The 20,164-nt window shown below is 43.2% G+C and overlaps 1 protein-coding gene and 3 non-coding genes across 24 annotated transcripts in view; 3 read left to right on the top strand and 1 right to left on the bottom strand.

Moving 5' to 3' along the window:
* Positions 1–972: 972 nt before the first annotated feature.
* On the top strand, positions 973–1,045 carry trnar-ucg (transfer RNA arginine (anticodon UCG)). The gene has a single exon. It is a non-coding gene; the product is annotated as a tRNA-Arg (tRNA).
* A 644-nt stretch (positions 1,046–1,689) lies between these two features.
* Positions 1,690–1,762, top strand: trnar-ucg (transfer RNA arginine (anticodon UCG)). The gene has a single exon. It is a non-coding gene; the product is annotated as a tRNA-Arg (tRNA).
* Positions 1,763–2,048: 286 nt separating this feature from the next.
* Positions 2,049–2,121, top strand: trnar-ucg (transfer RNA arginine (anticodon UCG)). The gene has a single exon. It is a non-coding gene; the product is annotated as a tRNA-Arg (tRNA).
* Positions 2,122–9,259: 7,138 nt separating this feature from the next.
* LOC139553457 (bridge-like lipid transfer protein family member 1) overlaps positions 9,260–20,164 on the bottom strand; it is a 142,884-nt gene continuing 131,979 nt past the window's right edge. For 19 of the 21 annotated variants that reach the window (XM_071365779.1, XM_071365782.1, XM_071365785.1 and 16 more), the window contains 12 exons: positions 17,221–17,361; positions 16,760–17,005; positions 16,335–16,488; positions 14,550–14,707; positions 14,134–14,323; positions 13,742–13,959; positions 13,341–13,592; positions 13,045–13,248; positions 12,745–12,939; positions 12,445–12,579; positions 10,736–10,895; positions 9,260–10,288 (listed from right to left, as the gene is read on the bottom strand). In XM_071365779.1, coding sequence (XP_071221880.1) covers positions 10,054–10,288; positions 10,736–10,895; positions 12,445–12,579; positions 12,745–12,939; positions 13,045–13,248; positions 13,341–13,592; positions 13,742–13,959; positions 14,134–14,323; positions 14,550–14,707; positions 16,335–16,488; positions 16,760–17,005; positions 17,221–17,361 — 2,288 coding nt within the window. In that variant the 3' untranslated portion in view covers positions 9,260–10,053. Of the gene's footprint in view, positions 10,289–10,735; positions 10,896–12,444; positions 12,580–12,744; positions 12,940–13,044; positions 13,249–13,340; positions 13,593–13,741; positions 13,960–14,133; positions 14,379–14,549; positions 14,708–16,334; positions 16,489–16,759; positions 17,006–17,220; positions 17,362–20,164 lie in introns of those variants that run through there. The other 2 variants (XM_071365797.1, XM_071365796.1) reach the window with 2 other exon arrangements.

Here is a 20,164-nt window from a genome sequence, read left to right as displayed (position 1 = left end):
TTGTTTGCAATTTCCTGAAATAAGTCTTTGTTCTTGTTGCTTTGAAATGCTAGGACATTGTCATGCAACTTCAATGATCTAAGAATGCGAGACCTGTGAAATATTGTGTCTGATTCTGCATCACAAGATTGAGGCATAGCTTCTCTTCGTACTTGTTCAATATAACTAGCTTTCCTCATTCGGACCGGTTCACCATTTTGATATCTATTGTTGCAAAACAACGTCTGAATGATGTCATATTGGATTATGTGGAGTAGAGTGTGTCGCCTAATGGATAAGGTGTTTGACTTCAAATCAGACGATTGAGGGTTTGACTCTCCTCGTTGTCGTTTAATTTCATTAGCACAGCTATTTTGGACATGTTCGCAACTTCCCGAGATAAGGCTTTGTTCTTCTTGCTTTGAAAAGCTAGGACATTGTTATAATATTTAATAATCTAAGAGTGCGAGGCCTGAGTAATATTGTGTCTGATTATGCATCACAAGATTGAGGGATAGCGTCTCTTCGTACTTGTTCAATATCACTAGCTTTCCTCATTCGGACAGGTTCGCAATTTTCATGTCTATTGTGGTAAAACAACGTCTGCATGATGTCATATAGGAGTATATGTAACAGGCTGCGTGGCCTAATGGATAAGGCGTCTGACTTCGAATCAGAAGTTTGAGGGTTCTAGTCCCTTCGTGGTCGTTTAATTTCATGAACTCAGTTAATTTGGACTTGTTCGCAACTTCCTGAGATAAGGCTTTGTTCTTCTTGCTTTGAAAAGCTAGGACATTGTTATAATATTTAATAATCTAAGAGTGCGAGGCCTGAGTAATATTGTGTCTGATTATGCATCACAAGATTGAGGGATAGCGTCTCTTCGTACTTGTTCAATATCACTAGCTTTCCTCATTCGGACAGGTTCGCAATTTTCATGTCTATTGTGGTAAAACAACGTCTGCATGATGTCACATAGGTGTATATGCAACAGGCTGCGTGGCCTAATGGATATGGTGTCTGACTTCGAATCAGAAGATTGAGGGTTCGAGTCCCTTCGTGGTCGTTTAATTTCGTAAACTCAGTTAATTTGGACTTGTTTGCAATTTCCTGAAATAAGTCTTTGTTCTTGTTGCTTTGAAATGCTAGAACATTGTCATGCAACTTCAATGATCTAAGAATGCGAGACCTGTGAAATATTGTGTCTGATTCTGCATCACAAGATTGAGGGATAGCTTCTCTTCGTACTTGTTCAATATAACTAGCTTTCCTCATTCGGACCGGTTCACAATTTTGATATCTATTGTTGCAAAACAACGTCTGAATGATGTCATATTGGATTATGTGGAGTAGAGTGTGTCGCCTAATGGATAAGGTGTTTGACTTCAAATCAGACGATTGAGGGTTTGACTCTCCTCGTTGTTGTTTAATTTCATTAGCACAGCTATTTTGGACATGTTCGCAACTTCCCGAGATAAGGCTTTGTTCTTCTTGCTTTGAAAAGCTAGGACATTGTTATAATATTTAATAATCTAAGAGTGCGAGGCCTGAGTAATATTGTGTCTGATTATACATCACAAGATTGAGGGATAGCGTCTCTTCGTACTTGTTCAATATCACTAGCTTTCCTCATTCGGACAGGTTCGCAATTTTCATGTCTATTGTGGTAAAACAACGTCTGCATGATGTCATATAGGAGTATATGAAACAGGCTGCGTGGCCTAATGGATAAGGCGTCTGACCTCGAATCAGAAGATTGAGGGTTCGATTCCCTTCGTGGTCGTTTAATTTCATAAACTCAGTTAATTTGGACTTGTTTGCAATTTGCGGAAATAAGTCTTTGTTCTTGTTGCTTTGAAATGCTAGAACATTGTCATGCAACTTCAATGATCTAAGAATGCGAGACCTGTGAAATATTGTGTCTGATTCTGCATCACAAGATTGAGGGATAGCGTCTCTTCCTACTTGTTCAATATAACTAGCTTTCCTCATTCGGACAGGTTCGCAATTTTCATGTCTATTGTGGTAAAACAACGTCTGCATGATGTCATATAGGAGTATATGAAACAGGCTGCGTGGCCTAATGGATAAGGCGTCTGACTTCGAATCAGAAGATTGAGGGTTCGAGTCCCTTCGTGGTCGTTTAATTTCATAAACTCAGTTAATTTGGACTTGTTTGCAATTTCCTGAATTAAGTCTTTGTTCTTGTTGCTTTGAAATGCTAGGACATTGTCATGCAACTTCAATGATCTAAGAATGCGAGACCTGTGAAATATTGTGTCTGATTCTGCATCACAAGATTGAGGGATAGCTTCTCTTCGTACTTGTTCAATATAACTAGCTTTCCTCATTCGGACCGGTTCACAATTTTGATGTCGATTGTTGCAAAACAACGTCTGAATGATGTCATATTGGATTATGTGGAGTAGAGTGTGTCGCCTAATGGATAAGGTGTTTGACTTCAAATCAGACGATTGAGGGTTTGACTCTCCTCGTTGTTGTTTAATTTCATTAGCACAGCTATTTTGGACATGTTCGCAACTTCCCGAGATAAGGCTTTGTTCTTCTTGCTTTGAAAAGCTAGGACATTGTTATAATATTTAATAATCTAAGAGTGCGAGGCCTGAGTAATATTGTGTCTGATTATGCATCACAAGATTGAGGGATAGCGTCTCTTCGTACTTGTTCAATATCACTAGCTTTCCTCATTCGGACAGGTTCACAATTTTGATGTCTATTGTTGCAAAACAACGTCTGAATGTTGTCATATAGGAGTAAATGGAGCATACCTCGTGGCCTAATGGATAAGGTGTCTGACTTAAAATCAGAAGATTGAGGGTTCGATTCCCTTCGTGGTTATTGAATTTCATTAGCGTAGCTATTTTGAACATGTTCGCAATTTCCCGTGATAAGCCTTTGCTCTTGTTGCTTTGAAAAGCTAGTACATTGTTATGCAACTTTAATGATCTAAGATTGCGAGGCCTGAGAAATATTGTGTCTGATTATGCATCACAAGATTGAGGGATAGACTCTCTTTGTACTTGTTAAATATCACTAGCTTTCCTCATTCTGTCACTCAGACAGTTTCACAATTTTGCTCTCTATTGTTGCAAATCAAAGGCTGTATGATGTTATACGTAGTAGACTGAGTGGCCTAACGGATAAGACATCTGACTTCGAATCAAAAGATCGAGGGTTTGAGTCCCTTCATAGTTGTTTAATTTCATTTGGACATGTTCTCAATTTCTCTAAATAAGACAAGGTTCCTGCTGCTTGGAAAAGTTTCAACATCATTATTGCCATATATATTTAATATAATGCATCAGACGATTGATAGATAGAGTCTGTTAGTAGTTTAGATTAGATAAGTTCCCAAGTTGTCTACATAAGACATGTCTCCTTTTGCTGGGAAAATATAGGATATTGTTATATAGCTTTAATAATATCAGACTGGGTGTCCTAATGGTTAACGTGTCTGATTCTTCATCACAAGATTGAGGCATAGAGTCCAATCGTAGTTGTTAAAAATCACTAGCTTTCCTCATTTAGATAGGTTCCCAATATTCCATTTATTTTTTTATTATCAAAGGCTGTGTAGCCTAATGCATAATAAGTCTGATTCCGGATATGGTGTAAGGGGGTTCAAGTACCTTTGTGGTTTTTAGATATACTTATTTAGACAGGTTTCCAAAATCCCTACATAAGACCTGTCCTTTCTTGCAAAGAAAATGCTGTACATTGTCATATAGGATCAATAGTTGGAGACCTTGTGACATAATGGATAAGGCGTCTGTCTTTGAATCTAAATATGGAGGGTTTGAGTCCCTTTGTGGTGGATTAATTTCACTAGTTCGGCTTATTTGGACATTTTCCCTAAATAAGACGTCTCTAGTTGCTAAGACATTGTTATATATTCTTTTATAAAGCATGTAAAATGTGTCTAACTGCAGCTCAGAAGATTGAGGGTTCAAGTCCCTTTGTAGTTGTTGTGGAAATTTACCACCAAGGACTAAACTCAAAGTAAATGAATCAATCTTTATTATCATGGCCGGAGAGGTTCACAAACTCAATCCAAACTTGATGAAAACGACGTTCACTTTCAGTCCTTATATACTGCTACACAAACAAGTCATATAAGCATGATTTACATTTTTCATTATTAACATTGGTTCCTGCATGTGACTGACCCCTGCATGTGACCTTGAAACTGAAATAGTCCTCTTGGTTCCCAGAGCAATGTTCTGGGCGTACTGCCAAATTGCTTATATAGTGATAGTGAGGATTTCTCCCACAATCAATCAGTCACTTGTATGAACCCAACCGAGTTGGTTATTAGAAAAGCAGAATTTATGCTAAACATACGATCTGATAAACACAAACATAAACATTCCTTCACATAGTCTTTATACACTGCTCAAAAAAATAAAGGGAACACTAAAATAACACATCCTAGATCTGAATGAATGAAATATTCTTATTAAATACTTTTTCCTTTACATAGTTGAATGTGCTGACAACAAAATTACACAAAAATTATCAATGGAAATCAAATGTATCAACCCATGGAGGTCTGGATTTGGAGTCACACTCAAAATTAAAGTGGAAAACCACACTACAGGCTGATCCAACTTTGATGTAATGTCCTTAAAACAAGTCAAAATGAGGCTCAGTAGTGTGTGTGGCCGCCACGTGCCTGTATGACCTCCCTACAACGCCTGGGCATGCTCCTGATGAGGTGGCGGATGGTCTCCTGAGGGATCTCCTCCCAGACCTGGACTAAAGCATCCGCCAACTCCTGGACAGTCTGTGGTGCAACGTGGCGTTGGTGGATGGAGCGAGACATGATGTCCCAGATGTGCTCAACTGGATTCAGGTCTGGGGAACGGGCGGGCCAGTCCATAGCATCAATGCCTTCCTCTTGCAGGAACTGCTGACACACTCCAGCCACATGAGGTCTAGCATTGTCTTGCATTAGGAGGAACCCAGGGCCAACCGCACCAGCATATGGCCTCCCAGGTGGTCTGAGGATCTCATCTCGGTACCTAATGGCAGTCAGGCTACCTCTGGCGAGCACATGGAGGGCTGTGCGGCCCCCCAAAGAAATGCCACCCCACACCATGACTGACCCACCGCCAAACCGGTCATGCTGGAGGATGTTGCAGGCAGCAGAACGTTCTCCACGGCGTCTCCAGACTCTGTCACGTCTGTCACATGTGCTCAGTGTGAACCTGCTTTCATCTGTGAAGAGCACAGGGCGCCAGTGGCGAATTTGCCAATCTTGGTGTTCTCTGGCAAATGCCAAACGTCCTGCACGGTGTTGAGCTGTAAACACAACCCCCACCTGTGGACGTCGGGCCCTCATACCACCCTCATGGAGTCTGTTTCTGACCGTTTGAGCAGACACATGCACATTTGTGGCCTGCTGGAGGTCATTTTGCAGGTCTCTGGCAGTGCTCCTCCTGCTCCTCCTTGCACAAAGGCGGAGGTAGCGGTCCTGCTGCTGGGTTGTTGCCCTCCTACGGCCTCCTCCACGTCTCCTGATGTACTGGCCTGTCTCCTGGTAGCGCCTCCATGCTCTGGACACTACGCTGACAGACACAGCAAACCTTCTTGCCACAGCTCGCATTGATGTGCCATCCTGGATGAGCTGCACTACCTGAGCCACTTGTGTGGGTTGTAGACTCCGTCTCATGCTACCACTAGAGTGAAACCACCGCCAGCATTCAAAAGTGACCAAAACATCAGCCAGGAAGCATAGGAACTGAGAAGTGGTCTGTGGTCACCACCTGCAGAACCACTCCTTTATCTTGCTAATTGCCTATAATTTCCACCTGTTGTCTATTCCATTTGCACAACAGCATGTGAAATATATTGTCAATCAGTGTTGCTTCCTAAGTGGACAGTTTGATTTCACAGAAGTGTGATTGACTTGGAGTTACATTGTGTTGTTTAAGTGTTCCCTTTATTTTTTTGAGCAGTGTATATACTTATTTAGAAAGGTTTCCAAAACCGCTACATAAAAACTATAATTTTTTGCAAGGAAAAGACATACAGTGGGGCAAAAAAGTATTTAGTCAGCCACCGATTGTGCAAGTTCTCCCACTTAAAAAGATGAGAGAGGCCTGTAATTTTCATCATAGGTACACTTCAACTATGACAGACAAAATGAGATTTTTTTTCTCCAGAAAATCACATTGTAGGATTTTTTATGAATTTATTTGCAAATTATGGTGGAAAATAAGTATTTGGTCACCTACAAACAAGCAAGATTTCTGGCTCTCACAGACCTGTAACTTCTTCTTTAAGAGGCTCCTCTGTCCTCCACTCGTTACCTGTATTAATGGCACCTGTTTGAACTTGTTGGCCCACTCCTCCATACAGACCTTCTCCAGATCCTTCAGGTTTCGGGGCTGTCGCTGGGCAATACGGACTTTCAGTTCCCTCCAAAGATTATCTATTGGGTTCAGGTCTGGAGACTGGCTAGGCCACCTTCAGGACCTTGAGATGCTTCTTACGGAGCCACTCCTTAGTTGCCCTGGCTGTTTGTTTCGGGTCGTTGTCATGCTGGAAGACCCAGCCACGACCCATATTCAATGCTCTTACTGAGGGAAGGAAGTTGTTGGCCAAGATCTCGCGATACATGGCCCCATCCATCCTCCCCTCAATACGGTGCAGTCGTCCTGTCCCCTTTGCAGAAAAGCATCCCCAAAGAATGATGTTTCCACCTCCATGCTTCACGGTTGGGATGGTGTTCTTGGGGTTGTACTCATCCTTCTTCTTCCTCCAAACACGGCGAGTGGAGTTTAGACCAAAAAGCTCTATTTTTGTCTCATCAGACCACATGACCTTCTCCCATTCCTCCTCTGGATCATCCAGATGGTCATTGGCAAACTTCAGACGGGCCTGGACATGCGCTGGCTTGAGCAGGGGTACCTTGCGTGCGCTGCAATATTTTAATCCATGACGGCGTAGTGTGTTACTAATGGTTTTCTTTGAGACTGTGGTCCCAGCTCTCTTTAGGTCATTGACCAGGTCCTGCCGTGTAGTTCTGGGCTGATCCCTCACCTTCCTCATGATCATTGATGCCCCACGAGGTGAGATCTTGCATGGAGCCCCAGACCGAGGGTGATTGACCGTCATCTTCAACTTCTTCCATTTCTAATAATTGCGCCAACAGTTGTTGCCTTCTCACCAAGCTGCTTGCCTATTGTCCTGTAGCCCATCCCAGCCTTGTGCAGGTCTACAATTGTATCCCTGATGTCCTTACACAGCTCTCTGGTCTTGGCCATTGTGGAGAGGTTGGAGTCTGTTTGATTGAGTGTGTGGACAGGTGTCTTTTATACAGGTAACAAGTTCAAACAGGTGCAGTTAATACAGGTAATGAGTGGAGAACAGGAGGGCTTCTTAAAGAAAAACTAACAGGTCTGTGAGAGCCGGAATTCTTACTGGTTGGTAGGTGATCAAATACTTATGTCATGCAATAAAATGCAAATGAATTACTTAAAAATCATACAATGTGATTTTCTGGATTTTTGTTTTAGATTCCGTCTCTCACAGTTGAAGTGTACCTATGATAAAAATTACAGACCTCTACATGCTTTGTAAGTAGGAAAACCTGCAAAATCGGCAGTGTATCAAATACTTGTTCTCCCCACTGTACGTCTCAAAATAGTAAAATAAAACCTATACAGCTGTGTGATTAACTTGGTTCCCTGTACAGCCTGGGCATTTTCACCGGTCTATCTGCAATGTGTGGACTAACTAATTGTAGTTAGTTAAGCAGTCATTTATACAAATGCACTTCTGCCATACAATCTTAAGTGTTACTAAGTGTGTACACATTTGAATGTTTGAATTAAAATCTTACCATCAAAATATTCCTCTTCTGCACTTTCTTGAGGCAAAATCATCAATGATGTCATCATAGGACATGTGTTTCCCCATGTCATCTGGTCAAGAGTCTGTCCCCGATTTAGGCGCAGATCAAGTTCTCTCCACTTAATCATATTGTTTGTGTGTTCAGGACTACCCTCATGGTGTTTCAGAATGGCGTTGATATTTGACCAGTCATTCACACCTTCCTTTATTATTTTGTAGTCTTTTGTAGAAAAGCTTACAACAAAAACAATACACAGCGTTTTAGTATGAAAGCAACAAGAGACATGTCTTATGTAGGGAAATTGGGAACCTGACATGTCTCTTGTTGCAGGGAAAAGGTAGGATATTGGTATTTAGGTTTGTTATTCAGTTTGCGTGCCCTAATCGATAAGGCATCTGATTCTGCATCAGAAGATTGAGCGATAGTGTTTCTTTGTAGTTGTTAAATATGACTAGTTTTCCTAATTTAGACACTTTTCCTACATAAACCATGTATCTTGTTACCAGTAAAAGGTAGGATATTGTTATGTAGGTTGAATAACCAGAGACTGCGTGGCCTAATGGATAAGGCATACGATTCACAATCTGAAGAGTGATGGTTTGAGTACCTTTGTGGACCATTTATCTACTGTTGATACTTAGAAAAATGACATTGTCATGTATTTGAACACACTGTGTAGCCTAATGGAGTGTGACTTTCAATCAACAAAATTTAACTAGCTGTCCTCATTTAAACAATTTCCCTACTTAAAGGAAAACTCCACCCAAAAACGATCTATTGGCATTTGTTTCATTAGTACATTATTGACACAGTCCCAAAATGTTGTACTTGTCAGCAATCAAGTTTTCAAGATACGTAACTTTCAAAATACAGAAATTAGCCCCGAATGATTTCTGTATTTTGAAAGTTTGCATAACTGTAGCAAAATATCTGCAGGATAGTCTGAACAGAACCCACAAGAGGTCTTGAGTATTGTATAACTTTTCTCTCTCGCGCACAGTTATCGGAGGCCCAGGTAAAATGGTGCAGCAATATCAGTCGACATCACAAAGCAAGTCCACCTTTTCCGCCGCTTAATTCTGCCAGTCTTTTCCTTCCTCACCAACGCACAATCAAAAATGAAAAGCATACACAGCATTAAACAAATGGGAACTTGCCTCACAATGAGGGGATGTGAGTGCCACAGGAGATAAGACTGAGGAAGTGAAATTAGGCAGGCTGATACAAAGATCTGGATCAAAGCCACTGGAATATCTTTCAAAAGTTGAAATACTTCATGTGGAATTAGCTCAGAAAACAAGGTAAAGCATATTTAGAGAGCAACACAACTTCTGTCACTTGCCTCAAATCTAGGAAATCTGAGAAATAACAGTAGGCTATATAAGACAATAAAGTCAGATGTAAAATAGGATGGCAATGATTTTATTATGTTAAGAAATCAACACATTTAAGAAATTCACAGTTATTTTATATACACTGGTCTATTGCACATATTAAAAAAACAGGCTTGACACACCCAGCTCACATGGGTTATAGACTATACATTTCAGATACCCATTAAATTAAGAAAATAAAACAAAATAACCATTGTTTATCGTTACAATACATCTTATCACATGTTTTAGATTGACCGAAGTGGATCTGAACGATCCAATGCTTTTTTGTTAATAGGAACCATCTTTTCCAAAAAACGTTGTCATTGGGATGAATTTAGAAAAACTGATGATATTGCTCTTTCCAACCTTACCATGTGTTTGTTCCATTGGAAACAAAGCCACAGACAATGATTTAGAAGTACCCCCCACAGAAAAAGTTAATGAACCTCCAAGAAGGATAATAAACGATATCTTAAATTTGTTCTGATAACACCATATAAAGCATGTATAGCATATAATCCATGTTGGGGTTTTTCAGGGTTATCCTTTTAAGCAGCCAAATAAGACTTCACTTACTACTTTGTTCAAAATATACATAAAAACGGTGCAAAACTTTCAGTCAAAACCCATAGTGGCATGCACCACTGTAAACATCTATGCTTAAATTCACACGGCTTAGCGGTAAATGCGCCTATGACAAATGCACAGTAGTCAAGGAAATATCCAGTGTTTCCAGTTATCCAGTGTTTTGTTCATTGAGGATTTACTGTCTGACCTCCAGCTTTTAAAGTGTTGTGTTAGAACATATGGCTGTATGAGTTAGTGCTCGTCTTTGTCTCGTCCCATCTTCTCCTTCTTCTCCTTCTTCTCCTTTTCGTCCTGCAGGGCCGTGCCCAGTTTCTTGATGAGGACAGAGAGGACCTTGTCCAGGGGGTCCATCACCCCCCTCTGGAGCCATTTGGGAATTGTAGTCCTTGCGTGGTGGAAGCCTAGCTTCTGCAGAATGTAGTCCACGCCGACAGGATCGATCTTCCGTCCCGTCCAGGAGATGAGCCTATGGAAATTGATAATTAAGACTGAGTCAAGAAACCCACAGATGTATGGACAAAAGGGTTTACGTTTAGGGTATAGGCCTAAAAGTGGGCTTATGGAGTAGTTGAAATGCTCAGGTGAGGGGTTAAGGAGTCACAAAACACAGGGATCAATTACACATACTACAAATGTACTGTATTGTTAGATTGGAAAAAAGTGTTAAGTTCATGTTTTAAGTATCCCTATATTTCTGTTATTACGGGGCTATCACTCAGTCAAGAGTGCACCTGCGCGGGAAGTCTTGTTGTTGATGGACCTAGCCTTGAGTGGAATGGCTACCTTGTACTGTGTTCATACAGTATAGTAAACTTTGTTAAACTGGAACCTTGTCGTTGTGTCATTTCGAGTTAACAAAAGGTGTCTGCACAGTGGCATATATTATTGGTCTGAGGGCTTGGGTCTGGTTTACCGGAGTGTGGGCTCCAGGTGCCAGGTGTTGCACATGAATTCTCTCCAGTCCACCGTGGTGTAGTTGATGCCTTCCTCCTTGTCTGTGGAGTTCTCATCATGCAGGGCTGTCGGGCTCTTCTGGCCAGGCCGAGTGGCAAAGATCCGGGGGTTGAAAAGGGCTGCAGACCAGGGAAGGGGGAGGAGAGAGAGTTTGTGTGAAACTATAGAGTGCCTTGGTTCTCCATGTTCTTCTATGACTACTAGTTCCTAAAACAAAGAGCACCTTTAATTTAGCTTCAATGATATTTTAGTTGTACCTACATTGCTCTTTTTTTCTATATAAAGTTAGCAGTGAAAGTTATCATGTTTCATGAGCTGAAAAAAACAAACAAAAAAAAACACACAAATGTTCCATATGCACAAAAAGCATATTTCTCTAAAATGTTGTGCACAAATTAGTTTACTGTTAGTGAGAATTTCTTCTTTGCCAAGATAATAACCCATCTACCTGACAGGTGTGGCATATCAAGAAGCTGATTAAACAGAATGATCATTACACCTTGTGCTGGGGACAATAAAAAGCCACTCTAAAATGTGCAGTTTTGTCACACAACACATTGCCACACATTGTCTTAAGTTTTGAGGGAGTGTTCAATTGTCATGCTGACAGCGGGAATGTCCACCAGAGCTGTTGCCAGAGAATTTAATGTTAATTTCTCTACCATAAGCCGCCTCCGTTGTTTTAGAGAATTTGTCAGTACGTCCAACCTGCAACACAACCACAGACCACGTGCATGGCGTTGTGTGGGCGAGTGGTTTGCTGACGTCAACGTTGTGAACAGAGTGCCCCATGGTGGCGGTGGGGTTATAGTATAAGCTACAGACAACAAACACAATTGCATTTTTTTTTTTATCCCCTTTCCCCCCCAATTTCGTGGTATCCAATTGTTAGTAGTTACTGTCTTGTCTCATCACTACAACTCCCGTACGGGCTCGGGAGAGACAAAGGTCGAGAGACATGCGACCCCCGAAACACAACCAAGCTTCTTAACACAGCGCACATCCAACCCGGAAGCCAGCCGCACCAATGTGTCGGAGGAAACACCGTACACCTAGCGACCTGGTCAGCGTGCACTGTGCCCGGCCCGCCACAGGAGTCGCTAGTGTGCGATGAGACAAGGATATTCCTACCGGCCAAACCCTCCCTAACCCGGACGACGCAATTGTGCGTCGCCCCATGGCGACAGAGGCTGGGCGACAGAGCCCATCACGACAGAGCCTGGGCTCGAACCCAGAGTCTCTGGTGGCACAGCTAGCACTGCGATGCAGTGCCTTAGACCACTGCGCCACCCGGGAGGCCACACAATTGCATTTTATATATGGCAATTTGAATGCACAGAGATACCGTGACGAGATCCTGAGGCCCATTGTCATGCCATTCATCCGCCGCCATCACCTCATGTTTCAGCATGATAATGCTCGGCCCCATGTCGCAAAGATCTGTACACAATTCCTGGAATTGTGAATATGTCCCAGTTCTTCCAAGGCCTACATACTCACCAGACATGTCACCAATTAGGCATGTTTGACTGATTCCTTATATGAACTGTAAAATCTTTGAAATTATTGCATGTTGCATATATATTTTTGTTCAGTATATATAAAGTTAATCGTTCTGGTTTGCTACATATAGTGTGCTGCGGCTGTTAACATTTCAGGGGCTCTCACCCTTCTCTTTTTCCTTCAGGTAGGCAGAGACCAGGTCGTGCAGAAACATGATGAGCTCGGCATCCATGGTGACACATATGTGGTCTGTGAACTCAGTCACCACGCTGCACTCCACCTTGGGCTTACTGTTGGAGTCTGAAACAGAGAGTCATTCCAACAAAGATATATTAATGGGAACAAACTGAAAATGACAAAAATATTCTATACAAGTGGACTTCAACAACAACATTGCCCCTAAATATATACCATTGCTAATTGTGGTCTGTTCATACTGGTGGACCGAATACCAACTGAGCCTACCAGTCAAGGAGGGTTCATCGGGATCCTGAACATGGATGGACTTGAAGTCCAGCTGCATCCTGGGTAGGGCAAAGACGGTCTCTGTCTCGTGGTTATAGCTGGACGAGCCTCGGAAGCTGCTTAGCAGACTGGAACTCTTGGCGGCAGCCCCACTCTCTGTGTTGTTGGCGTCCACGTTCCGCAAGAGGTATAGCTCTGGGGAACAGGATACATTAGAATGAGGCAGGCGTCTTGAGTACATTGGGTCAAGGGAAACAGGAGACCTTGTATATAACATTGGTAGAATTTAGAAGGCTTTACCCTCATTCCTCATGGCAGTCACATAATTGAACCATTCTTTGACTGTGGCTACTCCGTGAGGGGGGTTTTCGTGCCGGCGACGGGTGATTTTGGTGATGGTGGCCATGGGGCTCTCTAGTGCGCCGCAGGGTTTGGTTACCATGGTGTTGTGACCCAGATGAAAATCCAACGTCTGCACGATATAGGTGGAGTCATCAGTGGAGCCTGATTGGATAAAAAATAGGTTGAGGTTAGAGGTATTTTGGTGACTTGCTTTAGCCCACATCCCCCCCCTCTCTGTCTCTTGAAAGCCTTACCATCCTCCAATATCTTCTGAGCCTCGGTCCAAAAGGCTATGTTGGGCTCCTCCAGGTGGAATAAAGCCCAGGACTTGGAGCGGAAGTTGGGCCCATGGAAGCAGGCCAGGGTCATGTGGTTGCCATGGAGACTCATGGAGCCACCCAGTTGCACGGCGTCCTCTGGGAGAGGCATCTGGAAGAGGGAGATGTGGCATCCAGCGATCACCTTCAGAACCCCAGGCCAGTGACGATGGTGGGCTGCATCCATGTCTGGGAGAGAGAGCAATGACGAGAGTGAAAAGGAGCAATGACGATAGAAGGAGAGGGACGAAAGAGAGAGGAAAGGGGAGGAGCAGGGGAAAGAGCATTCCGATCTAAACCTAAAGAAACCCAGGAAACCAGTGATAACGGATTCTTACATAGCTCTGCAGCTTCTTTCTCGATGTTGATGACCGGCGCCTTTGGGGGCAGGTAGGGGACTGGACCCCATGTGGACAACGCTCGTTTGCTGGTGTCAAATTGCTGGGTGAAAAACTCCTGCAGCTTCATCCCGATCTTAATGAGGTCGGGGGTAGTGGAGCGCGAGATGATCACCTGGAAGATATCCCACTGCAAGTCACCGTGGACAAAGATCTCACTGGAGAGAGGAAAGGATAAGTAAAAAGAGAGGTGAAATAGAGGCAGAAAGGGAGAGCGATGGGATAGAAAAAAGGAGGGAGTGAGTGAGAAATGGTCAGAAAATGAGAACAGACAAGAATGTAGCCACAGGGGTTTTGGCTATACATTTTCTCTAGTAGGCTAGCTTATCTACCTTTTCTCTGATAGGCTGGTCTCAACGGTGCACAGGTTGACCTTCCACTCGTCCTGGAGTTGCAGGTCTGCGTTGCTGAAGATGCCCATGAGGATGCTGGAGCCCATGTAGTCCACACGGGCCTCCGTGGAGCCCATGGTGATCTGGATCTTATGGCTGGGCTGCTGGTTGGGGTGCTCCGAGATGTGTGCTTCAACAAACATGTTTTGTTAGGTGCGGCAGAGAGATCTCCCTGTCCAATTCTACTAGTATGACAGGGATGTTTAAGTTAGAGCTGAATGTGTTCATCATTTAAACGCCAAAACCCGAGGCTAGAGTACAATCTTTGACATCCATCACAATGTATTTGGAATTGAACAAAAAGTAAACAGTACATGCCAGTGGCTTAATACATTATTTATCATCCCTGTACTTACAGACCATCTCCAGGGTGTTGACATCTATGTTGCCCCCCACCACGCCGCCTTTAGAGTCCAGTTTGGAACGACCCAGGCCCACGGACATGCTGATCTCTCGGTCTCGGTTACTACCCACTGACAGACGACCCTGACTCTTCAGCCCACTGGTGGTCCAACTAGAGGTAAAAAAGAGCAAGGGGAAACAGTAACATCTGCTTTCTAGGAGGCATTGTTTTGTTAAGGGTTATATGTAGAATTGTTCAGTTTTTATATAGGTTGTCAGATACAGATACGCTCGTCTTATGTGGCAGGGCTTGCAAACTATTACAGACTACAAAGGGAAGCACAGCCGTGAGCTGCCCAGTGACGCGAGCCTACCAGACGAGCTAAATCACTTCTATGCTCCCTGCGAGGCAAGCAACACTGAGGCATGTATGAGAGCATCAGCTGTTCCGGGTTTGACTGTGTGATCACGCTCTCCGTAGCCGACGTGAGTAAGACCTTTAAACAGGTCAACATTCACAAGGCTGTGGGGCAAGACGGATTACCAGGACATGTGATCCGGGCATGTGCTTAACCTCCCCTTTCATGTAACAAAGTCATGGCCATCATACCTTAAACCAGTTAAATGTAAATCAAAAATGTAATTATTTATCATGAGGACACAAGCTCAAGTACACAGTACAAATACGATAAAAATATGAAATATTTTATATGATGTATTTCCTATTCAACAAAACTGTACGAATAAGGCTTGAAATTACTTATATACTTTCTAAATGTAGTATAATCAAATTATAAAACGACTAACTATAATATTTCACCTTATAACTGTAAAATACATATTTGTATGTTTAGTGTTAGAGAAAATGTATGGTCTATATTATCAGATGTGCTATTAGCAATAAGCATCATCACCTGCAGCCCAACTTATGAAGCATAGTGGCTATACAATTTAGTTTTTAGGCTGAAGCATGGGGTTTGTCTATCTGCATTTACCCCATTGGACACAACATCCTGTTTGTATTTTTTTTTAATGATTATTATTTTATTATGAATATTGAAATAATAATAATTTTTGGTTTGTTTCTATTACAAAGTATGTCACTGCCCTTTTAAGACGACATTGCGCCCCTTTAAGAGCTCTGTTGTGCAGCTGCGCCTAAACCATGCTTGAAACTCCGGTTGTAAAAATGCATTTGTAGAACAATTGCAAATAACGAAATTGAAGGAGTAGAGGAATAATTGCAATGTAAAACTGTGATCCCCCGCTTTTTTTAACACATGCCAAAACTGCTTTCATTTGCCAGCAGCTACAGTAAGCTACACACCGGTCTCTGAGTTGAGCGCTGCTGTGGTGCGCATTATAGACTATATAATTCCCTTCATCTGAACATCGGGAATATATCTCCCCGGATATTTTTATTGCCTCTCCAGAATCCATATGACGGAAATTCATTGCAGTGACAAAGAACTTTAACCCCTGCAGATATAAACATTAGGTAACGTGCTGATATGAATTAGATGGAATAGACAATCTGTGTACTGAAACTGGCCCCTAGCGTGTAGAGCAAGGCTCTCGAACCCTGTTCCTGGAGAGCTACTGTCCTGCTGGTTTTCACTCCAACCCTAATCTAGCGCACCTGATTTTTTATAATTAATTAGTAAATAAACTGAATCAGGTTAGTCACAACTGGGGTTGGAGCTTAAACCTACAGCATGGTAGATCTCCAGGAATAGGGTTGGAGAGCCCTGGAGATATAGTATAGTGTGTTGGGTGGGAGGGGAAAAAGGGAGACCTACGTGTTGTTGCCCATGACATTGCTCATGTTCATCTGGACGTTGAGCTGCTTCAGGCTGATGGCGAACACCACTAGTGTCTCCCACGGGGTCCCTTGGGGGCCGGCTGCCTTGCCGTTTTTATTGAACGACGGCGTGGACGTCTTGGTCACAGAATCTATATGGAAGGGAAATGTATGATGTAACGTCATTCTCCCCAAAGCTATTTGTCTAAATTAGAGAGAGTTAATCATAATCTAAAAGTGTCAGAGTACACACTAGCTCAAGTATAAATGAGGGATATAGTATTCATTCATTATTCCTACTGCATTTTAAGCTTACGTTGTGAAAATAATCTCTACACTAAGCTAAAAAAACAGCATTAACACCGCTTTAATCCGATCGTGTCGTTCCTCGATGCTGTTGAGCACTCATTTTTGAGCTGGTACCTCTTCTGGGGGCGGAGGAATCAGAGACGCTCCTGGTGCGTCCGGGGGCTGGGGACTTGAGGTGGGAGGACAGGCCGCCGGGGGACATATTACTCCCAGTGGAGTGGTCAGAGAACACGTTGGGGGACTGAGGCATGTACTGCCCAGTGCTACCATCCCAGGTCCTCCAGTAGGCTTTACGGCTGGATTCTGGTGACAGGTGCTGGGTCATGTTCTCTACAGAGTCCGGGGTGGCAGGACCTGAGGCTGGAGGAGAGAAGCAGGTTGAGGTAAAGGGCATATTTTCAAATGTAAACACAGGTTTGGGAAAAATGCATACTGTTTTAAAGGGACCGACATTAGCAGAGTTGGAGATTGAAAGGGAACAGAGTAAAAATGTTGATCAATTATTGCATGAGGAAAATGTAGCCATAAGTGAGCAAAGGCCTATTAAGGAGGTGTGTATTTCCCAACATCCCAACCTGTTGGCATGTTGATGGTCTGGTCTCCCAGGAAGAGGCGTCTGGCGATGCTGCGCCGGTACCAGGCTCTGGGGAAGGCCAGGATCTCACTTAGCCTCCGCATGTCATACTTGAAGGAGGCCGAGCCAATGTCACACACAGCTGAGAAGAGAGAGAAAAAACACTCAAAGTTGTCCAGGAATCCAAGTTTCTGTGGAGGGGAATTAATTGATCAAAATGGATCACCTTTAGTGACAAGATATACAGTCACATCCAAAATACTCAACTATATTGGATGTAGGGCTGTGACGATTAGCCACGGTTATTGTCATGTCTTTTTTTGAAGCCCCCTTTCCCCCCAATTTCATGGTATCCAATTGGTAGTTACAGTCCTGTACCATTGCTGCAACTACCGTACGGACTCGGGAGAGGCGAAGGTCAAGAGTCATGCGTCCTCCAAAACACAACCCAGCCAAGCCACACTGCTTCTTGACACAACGCCCACTTAACCCGGAAGCCAGCCACACCAATGTGTCGGAGGAAACACCGTACACCTGCCGACCGTGTCAGCATGCATTGCACCCGGCCCACCACAGGAATCGATAGTGCGCGATGGGACAGGAACATCCCTGCAGGCCTCCCCTAACCCGGACGATGCTGGGCCAATTGTGCGTCGCCCCATGGGTCTCCCGGTCGCGGCCGGCTGCGACAGAGCCTGGACTCGAACCAGGATCTCTAGTGGCACAGCTAGCACTGCAGTGCCTTGCGCCACTCGGGAGGCCTATAGCTGTCATTTTTGTTAAAATGTTTTGAGCTTGTAATGAATCTTTGAAAATTTGCTACGACATACCTAATGAATACAACACAGCTTTGGTTACACCGGTCTCAAAAATGTATGGTTTTAACTGCTTGGAACTTTTGGAAATTAAGCTTCTCATCCCGACCCTGCCATTCTGTTCGTAAAATGTTTACAAAATGGACCAACCATGTTAAAATGAAAAACTGCTATTGGGTAAACTAGAGTGCATTCGGAAAGTATTCAGACCCCTTGACTTTTACCACATTTTGTTACGTTACAGCCTTATTCTAAAATATTTTTGTTGTTGTTGATCAATCTATACACATTACCCCATAACGACAAATCAAAAACAGGCCTTACATTTTTTTTGCACATTTATAAAAAATGTAAAACTGAAATATCACATTTAAGTAAGTATTTCAGACCTTTAAATCAGTACTTTGTTGAAGCACCTTTGGCAGCGATTACAGCCTCAAGTCTTCTTGGGTATGACGCTACTAGCTTGGCGCACATGTATTTGGGGAGTTTCTCCCATTCTTCTCTGCAGATCCTCTCAAGCTCTGTCAGGTTGGATGTGGAGCATCACTGCACAGCTATTTTCAGGTCTCTCTACAGATGTTCGATCGGTTTCAAGTCTGGGCTCTGGCTGGGCCACTCAAGGACATTGAGTCTTGTCCCGAAGCCACTCCTGCTTTGTCTTGGCTGTGTGCTTAGGGTCGTTGTCTGTTGGAAGGTGAACCTACGCCCCAGTCTAAAGGTCCTGAGCGCTCTGGAGGTTTTCATTAAGGATCTCTCTGTACTTTGCTCCGTTCATCTTTCCCTTGATCCTGACTAGTCTCTCAGTCCCTGCTGCTGAAAAACATCCCCACAGCATGATGCTGCCACCACCATGCTTCACCGTAGGGATGGTGCCAGGTTTCCTCCAGACGTGACGCTTGGTATTCAGGCAAAAGAGTTCAATCTTGGTTTCATCAGACCAGAGAATCTGGTTTCTCATGTTCTGAGAGTCTTTTAGGTGCCTTTTGGCAAACTCCAAGCGGGCTGTCATGTGCCTTTTACTGAGGAGTGGCTTCTGTCTGGCCACTCTACCATACAGGCCTGATTGATGGAGTGCTGCAGAGATGGTTGTCCTTCTAAGGCAGCCCCCACACCTCTCTGATTCAGACACATTTCAGTTGAAGGCATTCAGTTGTACAACTGACTAGGTATCCCCCTTTCCCTTTGTGGAAGGTTCTCCCATCTCCACAGAGTAACTCACGGAGCTCTGTCAGAGTGACCATCCGGTTCTTGGTCACCTCTCTGACCAAGGCCTTTCTCCCCCGATTGCTCAGTTTGGCCGGACGGCCAGCTTTAGGAAGAGTCTTGATGGTTCCAAACTTCTTCCATTTAAGAATGATGGAGGCCACAGGTGTTCTTGGGGACCTTCCATACTGTACCCTTCCCCAGATCTGTGCCTCAACACATTCCTGTCTCGACCTCATGGCTTGGTTTTTGCTCTGACATATACTGTCAACTGTGGGACCTTACAAAGACAGGTGTGTGCCTTTCCAAATCATGTCCAGTCAATTGAATTTGCCACAGGTGGACTCTTAAGTCTCAATTAAGTTGTAGAAACATCTCAAGGATGATCAATGGAAACAGGATGACCCTGAGCTCAATTTCGAATATCATAGCAAAGGGTCTGAATACTTAAATAAAGGTATTTCTGTCATTTATTTAAATACAAAAAACTGTTTTCGCTTTGTCATTATGGGTTAGTGTGTGAAGATTGGTGAGGAAAATGTTTTATTTAATCAATTTTAGATTAAGGCTGTAACGTACGATTATGTGGAAAAAAAGGAAGAGGTCTGAATACTTTCTGAATGCACTGTATATATATAAAGTTGAATCCCTCTTCTCCTAAAATGAATGTATAAAGACAATATATTTTTGGTTCGTTCACGGTTACCTTCCATAATTCAAATTAAAGTTTGTCACGTGAGCCGAATACAACAGTGAAATGCTTACTTCCAAGCCCTGACCAACACTGCAATTTTTAAGTAAAAAAATAGATATTAGGTAAACAATAGATAAGTAAAGAAATAAAAAAACAAGCAGTAAAATGACAGTGAAAATAACAGTAGCAAGGCTATATACAGGTGGTACCGGTACAGAGTCAATGTGCGG

Source organism: Salvelinus alpinus, chromosome 25 (assembly GCF_045679555.1).
Source record: "Salvelinus alpinus chromosome 25, SLU_Salpinus.1, whole genome shotgun sequence".
In the NCBI taxonomy this organism is placed as follows: Eukaryota; Metazoa; Chordata; class Actinopteri; order Salmoniformes; family Salmonidae; genus Salvelinus; species Salvelinus alpinus.
This window is presented reverse-complemented; position numbering and strand designations above follow the sequence as displayed.